Genomic DNA, 22126 nt, shown 5'->3' with positions numbered 1-22126 from the left:
AGAAAAAAGGAAAAAAAAAAAATCCCATTCATTTTTGGTCTTTTTTAAGACACTGAAGCCCCAGCTGGCCTAGAACTCACTATGTAGACCAGACTGACCTTGAACTCACAGAAATCTGCCTGCCTCTGCCACCCTAATGCTGGAATTATAGGCGTGCATCACCATTCCATTCTTTCCTGGCCTTTAGCTGGCCATAAGGAAAATCTCTGACCTACCTAAATCCTAAGACCCTGCTGAGGTCTTAGTTTACATACTACAGAAAGGAATGCTGTACAAAGAGGCCAACAATCTGAACTGGACAAGCTTTGCTGGGTTTCCCCACCCAGGCTATTAGTAATCATGCCTATACAACAAGGTCTCCATAAAACCAAAAAGGAGTAGGCATGGTGGCACATACCTTTAATTCCAACCAGCTGGGAGGCAGATGCAGGCTGATCTCTGTGAGATGGAGCCCAGACAGGACTACATAGTGAGTTTCAAGCCAGCTGGGGCTATAGGGAGACTCTATCTCAAAACAAACTAACAAACAGAACAGAAACAAAAACCAAGATATCCTGGGTTATTTCAGACTCAAGAGATGGCTTGGCAGTTAGAGCACTGGCTGCTCTTGAGGGTTCCCAACACACATATGGCAGCTAACAATGGTCTGAAACTCCAGATCCAGAGGAACCAACCTCCTCTTCTGGCTTCCATGGGCATTACAAGCATGGGAACACTTACATACATGCAGGCAAAATGCTCATACCCATAAAATAAAAATAAATAAGTTAAAAAAAAAAACAAAACCAAAAAGGGTATGGTTTGGAAAGTCTCCAGATGGCTGAACATCTGAAATCCCCGGAAAGTTCAGGCCCACAGAGACATGGAAGCCTTCCTCCATCTCCCCTTTTGCAGCTCTTCAATTACATCTTTGTAATTTCCTTTATAACAAACTGCAGACACATCCACTGAGTTCTTGTGCAATTCAAACAAATTACTGAAATCCCAGGCGGGGTACTATGGGAACCATGACTAGCAGTCAGATGTTTATATAGGTAAAGCAACTTGAGCCTTGTGACTGGAATCCAAACAAGGAGCAGACTTGGGAACTGAGCCCTCAAAACCTGGAGGATCTGATACTATTTCTAAACAGACAGTATTGCAATTGAGCGAGATTCTAGGAAATCCAACCCTATAAAACTGCTTGCTTGCTGATAAAAAAAAAATCCTCCTGCTTTTTGCTGCAGTTGTTTAAATGTTTAAAAATTACATTCATGGGGCTGGAGAGCTGGAGAGGCTCAGTAGTTAAGAGCACTGACCATTCTTACAGAGGACCTAGGCTTGATTCCCAGCACCTACATGGCAGCTAACAACTGTCTGTAACTCCAGTTCCAGGGAATCCAATGCCCTCTTCTAACCTCCTCAGGCATTGCACAACACAGGTGCACCGACCTACACACAGGCAATACACTCATACACATAAAATTTTTTTAAAAATAACATTCATAGGCCAGGTGTGGTAGTGCACACTTTTAATCCCAGCATTTGGGAGGCAGAGGCAGGCAGATCTCCAAGAGTTCAAGGTCAGCCTGGTACTACAGGAAGACCCTGTCTTTAAAAAAAATTTATTTTTGTGTATATTTCTGTGTGTATAAGTCTGAGGATAACTTGTGGGACTCAGTTCTCTCCTTCCACTACGTGGGTCCTAGGGATCAAACTCAAGTCCATCAGGCTTCATGGCAAGCACCTTTAGCTGCTGAGCCATTTCACTGTCTCTCCCAAACCCCACCTCCAACACACATACTTTTTGAGGTCATAGAAATCTTTATCTTGATTCTGGTATGAGAACAAAGGAAAAAATAAGACACTCTATTTCTCTCTGTAGTCCCAGCTGACCTGGAACTCAGTATGTAGGCAAGGCTGGCCTCGATCTCAGAGATTTGTCTGCCTCTGCCTCTCAAGTGCTAGAATTAAAGGTGTGCTCAACTCCAATTTGTAAAACTATTTTTTTTAATGAAATAAATACTTTTTAAAAAATTTACTACTTTTTTTTTTTATGTGTATGAGTGTATTGCCTGCAGGTGTGTAAGTATACCCATGTTGTGCAGAGGTAAAAGAAGGTGATAGATCCCCTGGAACTGGAGTTACAGATAGTCATTAGCTGTCATGTGGGTGCTGGGAATCGAACCTGGATCCTCTTCAAGAGCAACCCATGCTCCTAATTGCTGAGCCATCTCTCCAGCCCCCAGCAATCTATAAAACATTTTAACCAGAGTAAATGGAATAGATAATAAAAGTAAACAAAAACCACTTACCTTCATTCTCCACATCATCATTTACGAGGCCCCCCAGCCACACCTTCCAGTCCTCATCATCAGCTGTATTTGGGTCATACATATCCGGAGTGATGTCTGGAGCCTGAAGCTCTGCCTCTAATTGGCCCAGGGGAACATCTTTCAGGGGCATCTTAGAACGGGTTCGGAATGCAATGAGACTATCCTCCATGGTCTGCCAAGAGAGAAAGGAAAAGAATTCAGGTGAAAACAATGCTTTCGAACTCTCCAAAGTGCACCCCCTCTGTGCTACTCACATGACTTAAAGAAATTTGGATTTATTGTTGCCTGAGTTTTCTTTTTATTTCTTTTATTTTTCAGTTGTCTGAGTATTTAAAAAAAAAATAACATCAGTTTAAAAATGAACATTCATGGGGCATGGTGGTGCATACCTTTAGATCCAGTACTCCGGAGGCAGAGGCAGGTGGATCTCTGTGAGTTCAAGGCTAGCCTGGTCTACATAGCAACTTCCAGGCTAGCTGGGGCTACAGGGAGACCCTGTCTCAAAATTTTTTTAAAGCATCTCAAAAAAAAGAAATAATTTAGTATCTCAAAGGTTTTTTAAATGTTTTTGAATGTTCATTTTTATTTTTATTTTATTCATTTATTTATTTTGGTCTTTTTGAGACAGGGCCTCTGTACAGCCCCAAGCTGGCCCGACCTACTTTAAAATTTTTTATTTATTATTTTTATTTAATGTGTATGGGTGTATGGCCTGCATGTATGTAAGTGCACCTGTGTCGTGCAATGCCTGGGAGGTCAGAAGAGGGTGTTGGATCCCCTGGAACTGGAGTTAAGGATGATTGTCAGTTGTACTGGAAAACTAAACCTGGGTCCTCTGCAAGAGCAGTCAGTGCTCTTAACCACTGAACCATCTCATGCAGGCAATATGCTCATACAAAAAAACAAAAAACAAAAAAAATTTTTTTAAAAGAGTATCAAAGTCAAACAATATCATGGCAATTACTGTGTAAAATTTAAACACTTGCTCTCTCTCTAGCTCTCAACATGAACAGCATCTAAATTAGCATATATTACTTTTCTCAGCAATTTAGACTTTCCATGTTTACCTGGAAAGAGTCCATACAAACAGGACTGGAAGCCAGCTCCTCATCTACTGCATGTAACTTCTCCATGAAGGTGCTATCCTTGGTCTGCTTTGGTTTTGGAGGAGGCGGGGGTCCCATGGGCACCACTTCAGCACTGATGTGCCTGAGAGCAGGCATGGTGACTTTCTCAGCCTGATTAAAAGGATAGTGTGTTAGGCCGGGTGCAGTGGCTCACGCCTTTAATCCCAGCACTCAGGAGGCAGAGGCAGGCGGATCTCTGTGAGTTTGAGGCCAGCCTGGTCTACAATAATGAGTTCCAGGCCAGCTGGGGCTACAGGGAGACCCTGTCTCAAAAAGACCAAAAAAAGAAAGAAAAAAAAAGGATAGTATGTTAAGGAAAAAGGAGGGAGGGAAGAACAGTGGGTTTTCCACATGCAGACAAATTGGCTTTTTTCGTGTTATCTAGATAGAGACACATAAAAGGCACTGTTAAGACACAAATCTAACTAGGTTTCATCCTACTTCCAGCGAAGCAAACAGAATACTAATTGGCTTTAAAGATAGTATTTTAAAAACATGGGTATGAGATAAAAGAGGAGAAAAGAAACTGATACACAGTTCTGGACCCTTGATGAGAACTCAGAAAACCTTTGTTCATTCACTTAATGGACTTTGAAAAGGGTGACAACCCAGGATCACCCACTAATAAATCACCTACTTACCCAGTTCAGCAATCAGCTAATATAGTTATATATTAGAAGTTATATCTAACTTCTCTCCTGTATAAGGTGCTGGTTTACCTCTGATAATACGCCACTCTCCTCATCTGTTTCAGCCATTTCAGAAGACTGTCTCAGTCTGGATTTCTTCGCCCCACGTGGAGATGAAGCAGTGCTTTCAACATCACTTTCCAGTAAACTCTAAAAAAGTAACCCCGTTCACTTCTATGTATGAGGTATGTATGAAACATCACAAAAAATAAATCATAAAATACCCATCTCAGCTGGGTATGGTGGCACATGTCTTTAATCCCAGCACTCAGGAGGCAGAGGCAGGCAGATCTCTGTGAGTTCAAGGCCAGCCTGGTCTACATAGCAAGTTCCAGGACAGCTAGGGCTACAGAGAGACCTTGTCTCAAAAAGACCAAAAAAAAAAAAAAAAAAACATCTCTTGGGCTGGCAAGAGGCCTCCAGTGGAAAAAGGTGCCTGCTTCTAAGTTTGATGATCTGAATTTGATCACCAGGATCCATGGGGTAGAAAGAGACAACTAACTCCTGCCAAGATGTCCTCTGACAGACATGTGTACACCATACAATGTACACATATACATGTGCACAAACAAAATAAACGTTTTATTATATATAGTACAGAAAATGAATTTTCAGGGGCTGAAGAGATGGCTCAGTGGCTAAGAGAACTGATTCCTCTTACAGAGGATCCCTATTCGGTTCCCAACTAACAACCATCCATAACTCCAGTTTCAGGGGATCTAACACACTCTTCTGGCCTTCATGGGCATTGAATGCATACGGCACCCTTACATAAGTGCAAGCAATGCACTCATATACATAAAATTGGGATAATACACCACCATGCCCAGCTAAAATCCTTTTATAAGTCAAAGATCATTAAACATAGGAATGAAAATGAACTATAGCCATAAAAGGTATGAACAAAAGAACACACATACTATGGGTCCATCTGTATAAAGTTCATAAACAGGAGTCAGAGAGATAACTCAGTAAGGAAAGGTGCTTGCGGCAAAACCCGATCACCTGAGTTCAATCCCTGGGACCCACAGGGTAGTTGGAGAGGACTGACTCCCAAAAATGTCCTCTGAACTCCAAACATGAGCGCGTGCGTGCATGTGTGTACACAAAATAACAAAATAAATAGCAAACATTAAACTATAACATATAAAGGTGTGGGGCTGGAGAGATGGCTCAGCAGTTAAGAACACTGACTGTTCTTGCAGAAGACCTGGGTTCGAATCCCAGCACCCACATGGCAGCTAATAACTGTCTGTAACTCCAGTTTTTGGTGCTCCAACAGCCTCTTCTGTTCTCCTCCAGCACTGCACAACATGGGTGCACTTACCTACATGCAGGCATAACATTCACACACATAATATAAAAAAAAACTATATATATATATATACACACACACACATATATGGGGTTTATTTTTTTTTTTTTTTTTGAGACAGGGTCTCCCTGTAGCCCCAGCTGTCCTGGAACTCACTATGTAGACCAGGCTGGCCTTGAATTCACAGAGATCCGCCTGCCTCTGCCTTCCGAGTGCTAGGATTAAAGGTGTGTGCCACCACGCCAGGCTAAAATATATATTTTTTAAAAAGCTGTATATTTAGGTTATTTAGGTTATATAACTAAAGAAAAACAAGCAAACTAACTATCAAGACATCAAGTTGGGGGGTGCAGAGACTGTGAAATAGTGTTCCTATGACTTTAAAAATATGCTTGTTAATTTAAGCTGTAACACTGAGCATGTACGCCTGGAAGGCCTTGTTTCATGAGAAAGTTCATGCAAGCCTCCTTGCTGAGGAGCTGTTCTCCCAAGAAGGCTACTATGGTGATAATGCTACATTGTTCACGTTTTACTGAACGACTATATTCTAGCCACTTTATTATTATTCATATTGCTGTGACTCCAATGAGTATGTGTATATAAGCAGAGTTTTCTGTGCTTTTGGTACTCATGCATGGATGGAGAAATAAGAGTAAAGAAATAAAACCACATGAGTGCCCTGGTCTTTTTTTAGTTCCTTGACAATCTATTCAGGTCCTGAGGCTGCCTGCCCTGGTGGACACTGGGGGTAGGGAGGGGGTTGGTTTCTGAGACAGTGTCTCATGTAGCCCAGACTAGTCTACAATACACCAGGACAGCCGAGGATGAACTTAGCCTTATCCTCCTGCTTCTTCCTTCCAAGTGTTGGAATTACACTACATTTATAACCTAAGTTTAAATACTGAGGGAATATGAAGAACAGAAAAATATCTTACAGCAAAGAGATTATCAAAAAAGATCATCAATCATCTATAGAATAGGTGTGATACTAAAGAACCAAATAAGCAGGGCTGGAGAGATGGCTCAGCAGTTAAGAACACTGACTGTTCTTGCAGAGGACCCAGGATCGAATCCCAGCACCTACATGGCAGCTAACAACTGTCCTCCGTAACTCCAGTTCCAGGGGATCTGACAGCCTCTTCTGTCCTCCATGGTCACTGCACAACATGGGTGCACTTACCTACATGCAGGCATAACATTCATACATATAAAATAAAAATAATAAATATTTTTTAAAAAAAGAACCAAATAACCTTTATCAAGCCAAATGCCCTTCCTCATTAACAATGGACACTCACAAACCTCTTCAGCAGTCTCCTCCTCCTCCTCCTCATCTGGTTGGTACTCTTCATCTGAGGAGTCATCTTCTTCAAGATGGATGTCCACAAACTGCGGAGGCTGCATTAACACATAAAGAAGGGAGTGCAGGGCTGGGAAGATGGCTCAGCAGGTAAAGATACTTGCTGTCAAGTTGGATGACCTGGATTCAACCCCTAGGACCAGCATGGTGAGAGCAGAGAACTGACTCCCTCAAGTTGTCCTCTGACCTCCAAACACCATGGCTTCTGATCCCCCCACAACCCCCATGAACAAAATGAATAAATTTAAAAGTTTTTTCTAATTGGGAAGGGCTAGAAAGATAGCCCACCATAGTAAGAGCGGCTGCTGCTCTTCCAGAGGAAGAGTTCAGTTTCCAGTACTCAGCACCCACATTGGGATCACAATTGCCTGTAATTCCTGCTCAAACAGATCCAGTGCTCTCTTCCGGCCTCCACAGACAGGAAGACTAGTGAGATACACTCACACAAAGACACAGATAAAATAAAAATCAATTAAGTGTCAGGCATGGTGGCACATGTCTTTTGAATCTCTATAAGATCAAAGCCAGACTGGTCCACATAGTGATTTCCAGGCAGAATCGAACCAGACTGTCAAAACAAAAACAAACAAAACACAACAAAAAAAGTATGTTTCATAACATAACTAGAGGTGGAGCTCACAGGCAGGATGCATGCTTTCCATGCACAAGGCTCTGGGTTGCATCAGCAGACAGGGACAAGAAGGAGAGAGGGAGGAAGAGACAGAAAGCACAAATCACATGTATTTGAAAGTAAAGAAATTAGGACATGGAGCTGGAGAGATGGCTCAGCGGTTAAGAGCACTGACTGCTCTTGCAGAGGACCCGGGTTCGATTCCCAGAACCCACATGGCAGCTACAAACCATCCTTAACTCCAGTGCCAGGAGAATCAGAAGCCCTCTTCTGACCTGCGCGGCATTGCACGACACTGGTGCACTCACATACATGCAGGCAATATACTCATACACATAAAATAAAAATAAAATATTTTAAAAAAAGAAACTAGGACAGAAAAAAACAATCCTAAGAGTCTAATAATGTATAGTCAGATCGAAAGATATAGGCCAGGGGTTACATGATTCCTAAGATGCAAGATTAGGAGTAATGGTACATAAAAAGCCCAAACATATTTAAAACAGGGAAGGACTAGAGAGATGACTCAGTGGTTAACAGCAGTGGCTGCTCTTGCAGAGGACCTGGGTTTGGTTCCCAGCACCCACATGCCAGTTAATAACCACCTATAATTCCAGTTCCAGGGGATTCAACCACCTCTTCTAGCTTCTGAGGGAACCAGGCATGCAAATGGTACACATACATACATGGGGACAAACACTCATGCACATAAAATACAAATAAATAAATCTTAAAAACAAAGCAATAGGGCTGGGTGTGGTGGAGTCCATCTTTAATTCCAGCATTCAGACTCAGGAGGTCAACCTGGTCTAAATAATGAGATTCAGGCTACAGGAAGACCCTGTCATTCATAAATAAATAAGTAAATAAATAAATAGTCTAAAAAGTTAAGTTTCAGGAACCATCTGGAGAGAACAACAAAGGTTTCTTCCAAGTTTACCTTAAGTTCATTGGCTTTCTTAATGGGTGAAATATTCCAAGTTGGAATTACCTACCAAAAAGAATGAAATAATTAAATGAAACTGCTTTTAATCTGCATTTATTAACACAAAAAGTTATTTGCCTAGTAAATAGCTACAGTGGTCTATGAGTGGTAATGAGCATAATATTCTCAAATATTTACGGGGCATATAATCCCAGCACTTGAGAGGCTAAGAGGGGAGGACTGCAGAGAGTTCAAGGACAGGGGCTGGAGATAGCTCAGCAGTTAAGATCAGCACTGGCTGATCTTACAGAGGACCCAGGTTCAGTCCCCAGAACCCACATGGTAGCTAACAACCGACACCCTCTTCTGGCTTCTGGTACTGCATGACATGGGTGCACTAACATATATGAAGGTAAAACATTCTTTTTTGTTTGTTTTTTGTCTTTTTGAGACGGGGTCTCCCTGTAGCCCCAGCTGTCCTGGAACTCATAGACCAGACTGACCTTGAACTCAAGAGATCTGCCGACCTCTGCCTCCCAAGTGTTGGGATTAAAGGCGTGTGGCACCATGTCCAGCTCCAAACATTCTTGTACATCAAATAAAAATAAGTTTTTTAAAAAGAAGTTCAAAGACAGCCTGGGTTACACAGTAAGTTCTAGGCCAACCTGAGTTATAGCATATGATCCCACCTCAAACAAACAACAACAACAACAAAGCTTCATAGAAGAGAAGGGGGGGCTGGAGAGATGGCTCAGCAGTTAAGAACACTGGTTGTTCTTGCAGAAGACCGGGGTTCGAATCCCAGCACCCACATGGCAGCTAACAACTGTCCGTAACAACTCCAGTTCCAGTCCGACGGCCTCTTCTGTCCTCCTCGGGCATTGCATGACACGGGTGCACTTACCTCCATGCAGGCAATACATGCATGCACATAAAAATATAAAAATAATGAATAAAACATTAAAAAGAAGAAGAGAAGGCGGGAAGAGCTAGGGACGTAGCTTAGTTGGCAGAGGGCTTGCCTAACATGTACAAACCCTAGATTCGATCTCTAGGTACTGCATAGAAAACTGGGCATGGTGGCTCACACCTAGAATTCCATGTATGTTAAGCAAGCACTCTTGAATTGAGCTAACATCTCCAGCTCAGCCCACAAATAATTCCTTTAAAAATATTTTATTTATTATTTTTAATAATTTTATGTGTATGAGTGTACTGGCTGCATGTATGTAAGTGCACTCATGTTGTACAATACCCACAAAGGTATAACACCCAAAAAGGTCAGAAAAGGGCATCAGATACCCTGAAACTGAAGTTATGGATGGTTGTTAATCGCCATGTAGGTGCTAGAAACCAAACTCGGGTCCTCTGCCAGTGCTCTTAACCACTGAGTCATCTCTCCGTCCCAAATAATTCTTTAAAAAGACAAACCCAGCTGGACGTGGTGGTGCACACCTTTAGTCCCAGTACTCAGGAGGCAGAGGTTGGTGGATCTCTGTGAGTTCAATGCCAGCCTGGTCTACATAGCGAGTACCAGGCCAGCTGGGGCTACAGGGAGACCTGTCTCAAAAAGATTAAAAAAAAGATGAACCCAGACCAAAATTTTTCACATATTTCTTCCCTGTGACTAGCCCAGATTGAGATTCTATTTTCCAAGATTAAAAAAAAACACTAAACACTCACCACTCCTTTTTCTACCACTTCCTTCAGTTTAGAGCGTGTCATTTTAGGTTCCTAAGAAGGTAGAAACAAGAAGAAAACAGTCAGTAAAAAGTGCCATGTGGGGAGGGAGAGATGGCTCAGTGGTTAAAAGCATTGGCTGCTCTTACAGAGGACCTGGGTTCAATTCCCAGCACCCACATGGCAGTTAACAATTGTCTGAAACTCCAGTTCCAAGGGATCCAACACCCTCTTCTGAACTCTTCAGGCATTGCACAACACGGGTGGGCTTACATGCAACACATGCATACACATAAAATAAAAAATAATAAATAATTTTTTTTAAAAATGCCATATAAGCCGGGCATGGTGGTGCACGCCTTAAATCCCAGCATTTGGGAGGCAGAGGCAGGCAGATCTCTATGAGTTCAAACCTGCCGTACGATTTCTGAAGTCTGAGTGTCCAGTTGTTTCCAAACTCCTCTGTGGGCTCCTACACTCAGCCAGTTTACAGACCCTATTCCACGACACTGAAAGTTACTCACAAACATTGGCATGTCTTCTGTCTCACTGATGGCTGCTTTCATCATGGCCACCACATGTTCATTTGTGATTACTTCCTGAAAAAAAAGGAAATTCCACTTTAGGCCAAAGGGTTTGTCATATAGACAATAATAACTTCTATGTACCTCTGCAGCTGGACCTTTGTGGAGGGTAAATGGAAGGGGTATTCTCAAATAGCTTCAAACTAAGGTTGAGCAATGCAACTACAGATGGAGGAGGTGGAAGCAAGTCTTCAAACAACAAAGCAGCAAACGGCCCAATCTTGTTACTTGTTGTCAGGCCCAGGAGTAATTCAAAGACTTTGGGCTAAGACCTTCAAGAGGTGTTATATAGTAAACACATTCTTTACATATGAACAATGCATTAGAAATTACTAGGGAGGCTTTGTTGACATAGAACACCATTTACCATCTTCAAATTTACTAAACAGTAAACAATAAAATCAGTGAAAAGTAGTTTATCGTCTCAACTAACAACCTCGTGAGGACTTTAGGTCTCACATCGTGAACCCCTTGAAGTCTGCCCGGGCACACACCACACGCAGACTGTGGTGCTTTCCCAACCTTCTTGGTATAAAGGTAAACAATCCTGTTACCAGGGGTTCGGGACAGCCTAGTTTTGTTAGAGGCTGTGTTGCAGGAAAGCCTACGACAGTATGTCAAAAGCTGGACCATTCTGAGTGCCTTATATACCATCCCTGGAAGAGGAAAAGGTAGCATGTGTCAGATTTCAAACTTATACTGAGTGGAAAGGGAAAGATGTAAAATGTTTTGTCATAGGTAACCCATGAAACTGGTAATTCATGTACCAAGAGACAAGGAATCTATGAGTCATTTATTTGCACTCCATGAAAAGTCTTTATTCCAGGGCTGGAGAGATGGTTCAATGGTTAAGAGCACTGACTGCTCTTGCAGAGGATCCAGGTTCAATTCCCAGCACCCACATGGCGGCTACCAACTGTCCTTAACTCCAGTTCCAGGGGAATCCGGCGCCCTCTTCTGATTTCTGTGATATCGCATGACACGGGTGCACTTGCATACTTGCAGGCAACACATTCATACACATAAAATAAAAATAAAATAAATATATTTAAAAAAAGAAAAGTCTCCAGCCGGGCATGACGGCACACACCTTTAATCCCAGCACCTGGGAGGCAGAGGCAGGAGGATCTCTGTGAGTTTGAGGCCAGCCTGGTCTACATAGTGACTTCTAGGACACCTGGGGCTACAGGGAGATCCCGTCTCAAAAAGACAAAAAAAAAAGTCTCTATTCTAAATGCATGGCTGCCTCATGTTACTCACATGTAGGATGTTCCGAACGTTGACTGCTGTCAAATTGTGCTGCTTGGCACCATCCTCTAAGGTACGATCGAGCATGTCATCCAGTTTGAGGTCATCCGCCAAAGTCCCTTGTTCTTGACCCTGTCCATCCCGTTTCCTCTTGGTCCCCTTTTTGTTCTTTTTCTTTTTCTCACTTTCTTCACTGTCTTGATCTGCAAATAACCAAGAAGAGCATCACCAGTCTCCAAAGCGGCTGCTGTGGGCACTGAGCTTGAGGGCTGACAGCAAGACACAATCCTTAGGCCCAGGGTTGATCAAGCAAAATCCAGCTGCCACCGTCTTTCCTTTCAAACCAAGCACCATAACATGTGCTGGCAGTTTATGGTAGATTTTGGCCATGGTACAGTAGTAGGATAATAGCCAACCAAAAGTCATAGCTTTTTGTCTTATGACAAGGTCTCACTATTCAGCCCTAGAACTCACTATGTAGACCAGGCTGGCCTTGGACTCACAGAGATCCACCTGCCTCTGTCTGGGATTAAAGGTATGAACCACAATGTTCAGTTAAAAATATTTTTTTAATTCTATATGGGGGTATGTACATATAAGTGTTGGTTCCTGTGGAGGCCAAAGGCACCTGATCCCCTGCAGCTGGACTTTCAGTTTGGTTATAAGTCACCTCACATGGGTTCTTGGAATCAAACTTGGGTCCTCTGCACAAACAGCACGTTTTTAGCTGTGAAGCCATCTCTCTAGCCTCATTCACAGAATTTTGATGTCAGACACTCTTCTACATATTCCTTTCTCTCCTGAGTAAACAACCCCATTTGGTAGAGGCTAATATTTTCCCTTCATACAAATGAGAAAAGTGAAACAGAGACATTAGTGCTCTCCTGAGAGGTGAGTGGTAAATCTACAATACCCTGGGAGGCAAAGACAGGAGGATGACAAGTTCCCGGCCCATCTGCATAATGAACTCAGTAAAGGCATCAAGAACCTTTGTGTTAAAAAAAAAAACAGAGGGACCAGCAAGAAGGTTCAGCAAGTAACAACTGTGCTTGCCACCAAGACTGGCTACCAATTCCTGAAACCTACATGGTAAAAGGAGAGAGCCAATTTCCACAAGTTGTCCTCTGACCACTACATGTGCACCATGATACACACTCGGACCCATCCCCTAACCAACACACATAAAACAAATCAACAAATGTTTTTGCAAGAGTACAATGGACATGGGTGGTACATGCCAGCAATGCCACCGCTTTTTTTCTTTTTTTAATGTGTTTGAGTGTATTGCCCTACATGTATGTAAGTGCACCCGTGTCATGCAATGCCCAAGGAGGTCAGAAGAGGGCATCGGATTCCCTGGAACTGGAGTTAAGGACAGTTGTTAGCTGCCATGTGGGTGCTGGGAATCGAACTCAGGAGCTCTGCAAGAGCAGCCAGTGTTCCCAACTGCTGAGTCATCTCTCCAGCTCCTCAAATATTTTATTATTTTTATTTTATGTGTATGAATGTATTGCCTGTGTGTGTATAAGTGCACCTGTGCCATGTGATGCCTGAGGAGATCAGAAGAGGGCATCAGATCCCTGGGAACTAGAGTTATGGATGGTTGTTGGCTGCCATGGTATGTGCTGGGATTCAAACCTGGATCCTCTAGAAGAGCAGCCAGTGTTCTTAACTGCTGAACTAGCTCTCCAGTAAATTCCAGCACTTCTGAAGCAGAGGCAGGAAGATCAGGAGTTCAAGGCTAGCCTGGGTAACCTGAGTCATAGTCTCAAAAACAAATAAGCAAGAGACTCACTGATAGTAGCTAATACCTATAGTCCCACTCTAGAGGCTAAGGCAAGAAGATAATTGTTTTACCAGGCCAGCCTACCTACACAGTAAATTCCAGGCCAGTCTAGGTGAGACTCTATCTCAAACAACAAATAGAAAAACAAACACAAGGACTGGAGAAATGGCTCAGTGGTTAAGAGTACTGGCTGCTCTTATAGAGCACCCAAGTTTGATTCCCAGCACCCATCTAGTGACTAACAACTGTCCATAACTCTAGTTCCAAGGGAATCTGACACCCTCTTCTAACCTCTGTGGGCATTATATGACATGGGTGCCCTTATACACATGCAGGCAATACCTTCAAACACACAAAATAAAAATAAAAAATAAAAAATAAAAATTTTGAGACAGAGGTCTCCCTGTAGCCCCAGCTGGCCTTGAAATCACAGATATCCGCCTGCCTCTACTTCCTGAGTGCTGGGACTAAAGGTATGCACCACTGTTGGGGACCCCTGCTGTTAGGGTCACAGTCTCTCCATGTCCGGATAGCCGCAAGCCGGCTCGGCGCTTGATGGAGAAACTCCCCTTTTTCAGCAGGGCGCCTCCTGCTCTCCTCCTGGCTCACTTTGAAGTGGCCGCCACAGATACATCACCTCTGGCCGCCACAGATACATCACCTCTGGCATAGAAACTACCGGGTTTTTTCTATGTGATAATCAGGCACTGTCTGACAGCATAGAAGCCCACCTCCACATGTAAATGAAGCATCCTACAGAGCACCTATCAGCTGAGGCTTTTGCTACTGCCTCCACACTATAAATCTTCTAGTTTCACCCTAATAAAGCAGAGCTGTATCACTGAGATCATTGAACTTGGCTGATCTGTGTCTCACTGCGCCTGTAACCAGCCTGTGATTCAGTCTCCCCGGAGGAGCTGTCCCCCATCAACATTCACTCGTGAAGATTCTGCGTTCGCCATTCCTGCACCTCCCCCGCCCTCATGGTTCGGTGGCCAATGACCCACGAGCCGAGGGGGAGCGCCCCGCAGCTAGCCTGAGCCCCCTGCAGATTGGTGCAGCCCACCTGGCAGCTTGCAGCGACCCGCAGAGCCACCAGCGACTGGCAGCCTGCCTTGGCGCAGAACCTGCACTCCCCACCGCGGACCCGCCGATGTGCAGAGCCGCCGACGCCCAGCAGCCGTGGAGAGCCAGAGACCCGCCCAGCAGCGAAACCTGCCACCACAGCCAACAGCTGGTGCCCAACGTGGGGCTCGAACCCAGGACCCTGAGATTAAGAGTCTCATTCTCTAGCTACCCTACAGCTGACTTTCATATCTCTCGACAGCTTGTACCTGCAGCTAAGTCTGTGCTAACTCATAATACTATTCTACAGGAAAGACAGAGGACCAGACAAGATCAACTATGTCCTGGAGCAAGTACATTCAGTATGTTGCTTTCTTTCTTCCCTTCACCACCTACCCCAATGTCTAACTGCTTTTTTTGTGCATCCAGCAATAGACCTTACTGACAACAGTACCAGTTAATACCACCCTTCTCTACCCAGGAACAAAAAGAGATTTCACTGACTCTCATCTAATGGATGTCCCCTTATTCGAACAACTGGCTAACTATCCAATTTGCATTTCCAGCAAGAGTAAGCCTACTCATTACAAATGCCTCACTAACAATACTCTCTCCAGTACAGCACGCGTCACCCCTCCTCTTTTCATATGGTGCAAAGGAAAAGCCCAAAACTGTGTTAATTTCTCTTTGTCCACCTTTTGTGTACCAGTAATGATTACATCCCAGGTGTACCTACTCGAAAAGAAAAAAAAGCCGCTCTCCTCTTACACAGCAGCCATGGAGAGCCAGAGACCCGCCCAGCAGCGAAACCTGCCACCACAGCCAACACACCACCACACCTGGCCTATATATAAAATATTTTTTAAAAACACAAAAACCAAGAGCTATTGAGTAAGAATGCTTGTTGATTTGTTTGTTCTGTTTCTGACACAGGGTCCTTGATGGAACCTAGGCTGGCCTCCACTCCTGATCCTCCTGCCTCAACCTCTGGAGCACTGAGATTATAGGTGAACCACACCACCACACCCCAATATCAGTCACATACAGAAGCCAAACATTCCAACTCTAGAATGTGCAGAAATGATTACTCTATACAGATTAGGAATCTTAGGTCTGTGCCCCAATTTCACAACTTAACTAAGTAACCATGGTAATGGGATCTCAATGTTTTGTGTTTCTTTGTAAAATATGGATATCTGTCTACTAGAGATTTCATGCAAAACAAATTAAATTTATCCAAGTGCTTTATAATCATTGAAACATTACACAAACATAATCATACCATTTGATCTATAAAAAAGAAACAAGGAGGGGCTGGAGAGATGGCTCAGCAGTTTAGAACACTGGATGTTCTTGCAGAAGACCTGGGTTTGAATCCCAGCACCCACATGGCAGCTAACAACTATCTGTAACGCCAGTCCCAGGGGATCCAACAGCCTCTTCTGACCTCCTCGGGCATTGCATGATATGGGTGCACTTACCTACATGCAGGCAATACACATATACACATAAAATTGAAAAAAAAAAAAAAGACACAAGGAGCTGGGCGCGGTGCTGCACGCCTTTAGTCCTAGCACTCAGGAGGCAAAGGCAGGTGGATCTCTGAGAATTCAAGGCCAGCCTGGTCTACATAGTGAGTTCCAGGCCAGATGGGGCTACAGGAAGACCCTGTCTCAAAAAGACCAAAAAAAGAAAGAAACAAGGAAAAATACCATTTAAAAATCTACTTGGGGCTGGAGAGACAGCTCAGAAGTTAAGAACATATCCTGTTCCTCCAGAGAATTGGGGTTCGATTCTGAGTACACAATTGGCAGTTAACAAACGTCCATTAACTCCAGTTCCAAAGGATCTGACATCTTCTGGCCTCTACAAGGCACTCTACAACAGGGGTGCACTTATGTATATGCAGGTAAAACATTCATACATATAAAATAAAAATAAAAAATAAAACATTTAAAAAAATAATAAATAAAACTCTACTTTGAACTTAAGCAAAAAGGGAGGGAAAGGGGCTGGAGAGATGGCTCAGCGGTTAAGAGCACTGGCTGCTTTAGCAGAGGACCCAGGTTCAATTCCCAGTGCCTACATGGCAGCTAAGAACTGTCTGTAACTCCAGTTCCAGGGGATCCAACACCCTCTTCTGACCTTTGTGGGCATTGCATGACACAGGTACACTTACATACACGCAGATAATACTCATACACATAAAATAAAAATAATAAAAGAAATAATTTTTTTTAAAAGGGAGAAAGAGAAATATCCCTATTCTACAGAAAAGTAGCCCATATATAACTACACAAAACTTGAAGATGATATTCTAGTAAGCCTCATACTAGATTATCACAAAACGCCAAAAGGAGATTGGAACTTCTCTAATGCTTCTGGTTTACTACTATTTTACTGCTTGGAGGGTTTTTTTTGTTTTTGAGACAGGATCTCCCTGTAACCCCACCTGGCCTGGAACTCCCTATGTAGACGAGCTGACTTCAAACTCAGAGAGAGCTACCTGCCTCTGCCTCTCAAGTGCTGGGATGAAAAAGGTGTGGGCCCAAACTACTACTTGAAGACAAGGAGTTAGAAAGGCAATCAATACAACCTTCTCTGTTTTAAAAACAAGAAAAACACCTTCATGGGGAAGGCCTGAGGAAATTACTCAGTTGGTAAAGTGTTTGCTGCCCAAGAATGAAGACCTGAGCTGATTCCCAGAACCCACGTGAAAAAGCCTGGCAAGGCAGTGTGCACCAGTAAACACAGTAGGAGGAAGACAGACACGGGGCAATCCCTGCCAGTCCTGACAAGCTCCAGGTTGATCCTGTTGCAAAAAACATAAGGTAGAAAGTGATTGGAAAGATACCCAACATCAACCTCTGTCTTACACACATATACTTGCACACACACATTAAAAAAACATAAAATTCAAAGTCAACTTGTGAAACCCTATGTCAAAGGAAAAACAGAACTGAGCAAGGTGGTTAAAACCTAAGCTCCATGCCAGAGTACAACCCTGTCTCAAAAGAAAACCTAGGGAGTGGGGTGAGATGGTTCAGTGGTTAAGGGTACTTGTTGCTAAGCCTGATGACCTGAGCTCAATCCCTGAACCCTCATGGTGGAAGAGGTACAGTACAGATAACTAAGAAACAAACTGCTCACAGTTCTGTATGTCTACTATAATTTTTGAGTATTTATTGACAAAACTGTACTACCAAGCTTTAACAATACCACAAATTTTTTTTTGTCTTTTTGAGACAGGGTCTCCCTGTAGCCCCAGCTGTCCTGGAACTCACTATGTAGACCAGGCTGGCCTTTAACTCTCAGAGATCTGCCTGCCTCTGCCTCCCAAGTGCTGGGATTAAAGGCATGCGCCACCACGCCCGGCTGATATCATGAAATTTTAAAAATAAATAAATAAATAAATAATAAAACACTTTAGAAAAAAAGGGAGTGGGATGAAAAGATGGCTCAGTGGTTAGAGCACTGGCTGCTCCTGCAGAGGACCCAGGTACAGCTCTCAACACCCACATGGCAGCTAAGAACCATCCATAATTCCAGTTCCAGGGGATTCGATGCTCTCTTCTGGTTTCCTCAGACATTGCATGTCATGGGTATACCTATACACATGCAGGCAAAGTACTTATACACATAAAATTTTAAAAAGTAAATTTAAATTTTTAAAAATTAATTTATAAGCCAGGCGTGGTGGCGCACGCCATTTATCCCAGCACAGGAGGGGGGGGGCAGAGGCAGGTGGATCTCTGTGAGTTCGAGGCCAGCTTGGTCTCCATAGCGAATCCAGGCCAGATGGGGCTACAGGAAGACCCTGTCTCAAAAAGACCAAAAATTTAAAAAAAAAAAAAATTAATTTATGTCCCTTAAAAAGGAAAGAAAGTTAGGGGCTGGAGAGATGAATGAGCAGTTAAAAGCACTTGCTCAGAGTTCAATTCCTAGCAACCATATCTGGTGACTCACAACTACTTGTAACTCTAGCTCCAGGGGATCTGACATCCTCTTCTGCCCTCCACAGGCACTCATGCACACAGACATATACACATAAATAAAAATAAATCTTTTTAAAACTTAATCCCAACATTAGGCAAACTTAAACAGAAATATCTCAAATATGAGGACGGCCTCCACCATGCAAATGAAACCCTACTTAAAAAAAAAAAAATCTTTTGGGCTAGAGAGATAGCTCAGTGGTTAAGAACACTGGTTGTTCTTGCAGAAGACTCGGGTTCCTGGGTTCGAATCCCAGTACCCACATGGCAGCTAACAACTGTCTGTAGCTCCAGTCCCAGGGGCTCCGACAGCCTCTTCTGTCTTCCGAGGGCACTGCACCACACAGGTGCACTTAACTACATGCAAGCAATACACTCATACATAAAATTAAAAAAAAAAAAAAAAAAAACTCTTTCAACTTAATAATAAACAACAGAATAATGAACAAACCTTTTTCCAAAGAAGATAAACACATGGCCAATATACTCTATGTCATCACTCATTTGAGAAATTCAAGTTAAAACCACAATGAAATATCACTGAACACCTATGAGAATAGGTAAAATGGTAAAGTCTAGAAAGTGCTAGTAATCAAATTTTACTTACATCAACTACAAATCTCACACACGGGTGGTAAAGATCAGAAAAAAAAAGTATAGGCACCTTACAGTTTGTTTAACTGTTTATCTTTTTTCCAACACTGGTTCAAAACTCAGGCTGGTCAACTAATAGTGGAGGCTAGCCTTGAACTCCTGATCCTCCTTCCAACCCTCAAGTGTTGAGATTTCAGGCATGTACCACCATACCTGACCAGTTTGACCATTTCTCACAAAGTTCAACATACACTTACCATGACTTACAACCATTCCTAGTTTATCTACCAAGGAAAAATAATAACTGGGAATATAGGTCAGAGGTAGAATACTTTAAGACTTCATGAAGAAGCCCAAGGCAATTCCCAAAATAATAAATGACAAACAAGAAAACGGAATACTCAGGACATGGTGGCACATACCTTTAATCCCAGCCCTGGGGAGGCAGAGGCAGGCAGATTTCAGTGAGTTCAAGGTCAGATACTAACTGAAAGGGTAGATAACTCAGAATATGCCATTATCCTGACAGAAAACTCAGGATAGCTGATATGTATAATTTTCTATGTCTTATACAGAGAGTATATACTTCAATTGCTTGTTTCAGTGTAGTTTTTTTTCTTTTTTTTTTCATCTTTTTGAGACAGGGTCTCCCTGTAGCCCCAGCTGACCTGGAACTCGCTATGTAGATCAGGCTACGGATGTACAGATCACAGAGCTCCATCTGCCTCTGCCTCCCGAGTGCTGCCTAAAAGACTTAAAAAAAAAATTACATGTGTATTTATGTATTGCCTGCATGTAGGTAAGTGCACCAGTGTCATGCAATGTCTGAGGAGGACAGAGAGGCTGTGGGAGGCAAGAATAGCCAGTGTTCTTAACTGCTGAGCCATCTCTCCAGCTCCTTCAGTGTAGTTTTTAACTAAGAAAAAGAAAGCCTACCCATTGGAATAAAGAGTCCGCCATCCTCTATCTCTTCCTCAGCTTGGTGAACCAGATTCCTGAGTGGCTTTTCTTGAGGAAAAGCAGAAACACCTGGCTGGGATGGTTTCCTGGGCTGGGTTCCGGGTTTTGCAGATTGACTCCCTGATGACAGTAATGGTAATTCTTCTCCAGAATGCATGTGAGGTTTTCCTAGAAGAATCACAAACACTGCTCTATACTTTGTCCATTCTTTCTCGTCATATTCTTGCAAAAGTAAGCATCTTGTCCTACGATCTTTTTAGTGAGAAAATATCATGAAACAAACTATAAATACAGGCATTCCCTTCAAGACAGAATCCTAAAACAAATAATGAAATCAAAGGTTGAACCACATTATTCATCTATAAAATCAGGGAATTGAACTAGGCAGTTGCTACGCAATTTTGAGTTCAAATATGCTTTGAGCTTTTCACTTTCCTATAGAAAAGTAAGATCATGGGTTGGGGATTTAATTCAATGGTAAAGTGCTTGCCTAGTTCACAAGAGGGCCTGGGGCTTAGTTTGCAACACCAAGAAAAAAAAAATCAGATCATGGAATGAAGAGTATCAGATGACAAAGAGACAGTTCTATTAACACTACTGTAATCAACTATAAATGATAAAAGAATGTCTCAGGCATGGTGACACACAACTAAAATCCAAGCACTTAGAAGGATCTTGAGCAGACAGATAGCTTGGGCTACATAGGAAAAAAGGAAACAAAGAATTTCTGACTCTAATCAATTTTACAGAACAAAAGAGTAGTAACATAAATGTTTGAAATATTAACATAAATCTCTGAAAGTACAGTAATATCAAAAGTAAACATTAGAAAACAAGTTGTCAAGCCAGGCATGGTAGTACACACCTATAGTCCCATTGCTTTAGAGGTTAAGGTGTAAGCTGGATGTCAGCTTGGTTTACAAACTGAGTTTCAGGGGCTGGAGAGATGGCTCATCAGTTAAGAGCACTATAGGGCAGGGAGATTAGGTTCCCATCACACAAGGCAGCTGACAACCATCCTTAACTCCAGTTTTAGGGGATCCAACACTCTCTTCTGGTCTCTTCGGGCACTGTACACACATGGTGCATTTACAAACACGTAAGGCAAAACACTCAAACACACAAAATTTTTTAAAATAAATACATATTGAGTTTCAGGCATGCTAAAGGTATATAATGAATTTGTCTTTAAAATAAACCCTGTTAGAAACCAAACAAAATAAAATAAACACTGTCACCAGGTATGGTGGCTCACACCTTTGATCTAGCACTTAGAAGAGAGGCAGGCGGATCTCTGTGAGTTCCAAGGCCAGCCTGGACTATGTAGCAAGTTCCAGGGCAGGTGAGGCTACAGGGAGACCCTGTCTCAAAAATAGCAAAATAAATAAAAAATAAATAATAAATAAATAAATAAATAATAAACCTTGTCTTCAAGGCCAGCCTGGTCTACAGGGAGACACTGTCCCAAAAAGACCAAGAAAAAGTAAAATACAATAAAAATTAAAATAAAATAAACCTTGTCTTAGGGGCTAGAGAGGTGGTTCAGCAGTTAAGAGCACTGGCTGCTCTTGCAGAGGACCCAGGTTTGATTCCCAGCACCATATGGCGGCTAACAACTGTCCATAACTCCAGTTCCAGGGGATCCAACCCCCTCTTCTGACCTCCACAGGCATGGCACATCACAGATACACTTAAGTGCAGGTAATAGAGTCATATACATAAAATAAAAATAATATTTTTGGCCAGGCGTGGTGGTATTTTGAGGACCTGACAATTTCTAGGCATTATGAAATTGGAAATATTAGAATAAAATTATTTATTTGATGTAAAAATAAGATGAAATCCTATGTTC

The 22126-nt window shown here is 42.6% G+C and overlaps 1 protein-coding gene across 4 annotated transcripts in view; it reads right to left on the bottom strand.

Annotated features, from left to right (window-relative positions):
- Gon4l (gon-4 like) overlaps positions 1-22126 on the bottom strand; it is a 100054-nt gene that overhangs the window by 60478 nt on the left and 17450 nt on the right. For 3 of the 4 annotated variants that reach the window (XM_029556901.1, XM_008854002.3, XM_008854019.3), the window contains exons 3-11: positions 20251-20442; positions 11887-12077; positions 10567-10641; positions 10046-10096; positions 8378-8428; positions 6749-6844; positions 4162-4281; positions 3383-3553; positions 2295-2487 (exon numbers count right to left, since the gene is read on the bottom strand). In XM_029556901.1, the coding sequence (XP_029412761.1) occupies positions 2295-2487; positions 3383-3553; positions 4162-4281; positions 6749-6844; positions 8378-8428; positions 10046-10096; positions 10567-10641; positions 11887-12077; positions 20251-20442 (1140 nt within the window). The remainder of the gene's footprint in view (positions 1-2294; positions 2488-3382; positions 3554-4161; positions 4282-6748; positions 6845-8377; positions 8429-10045; positions 10097-10566; positions 10642-11886; positions 12078-20250; positions 20443-22126) is intronic. The other variant, XM_008854032.3, reaches the window with a different exon arrangement.

Source organism: Nannospalax galili, unplaced genomic scaffold, assembly GCF_000622305.1.
Source record: "Nannospalax galili isolate Female #2095 unplaced genomic scaffold, S.galili_v1.0 scaffold591, whole genome shotgun sequence".
Classification (NCBI taxonomy): Eukaryota; Metazoa; Chordata; class Mammalia; order Rodentia; family Spalacidae; genus Nannospalax; species Nannospalax galili.
The sequence above is the reverse complement of the archived record's forward strand: the minus strand, read 5'-3'. Positions and strand labels throughout refer to the sequence as shown.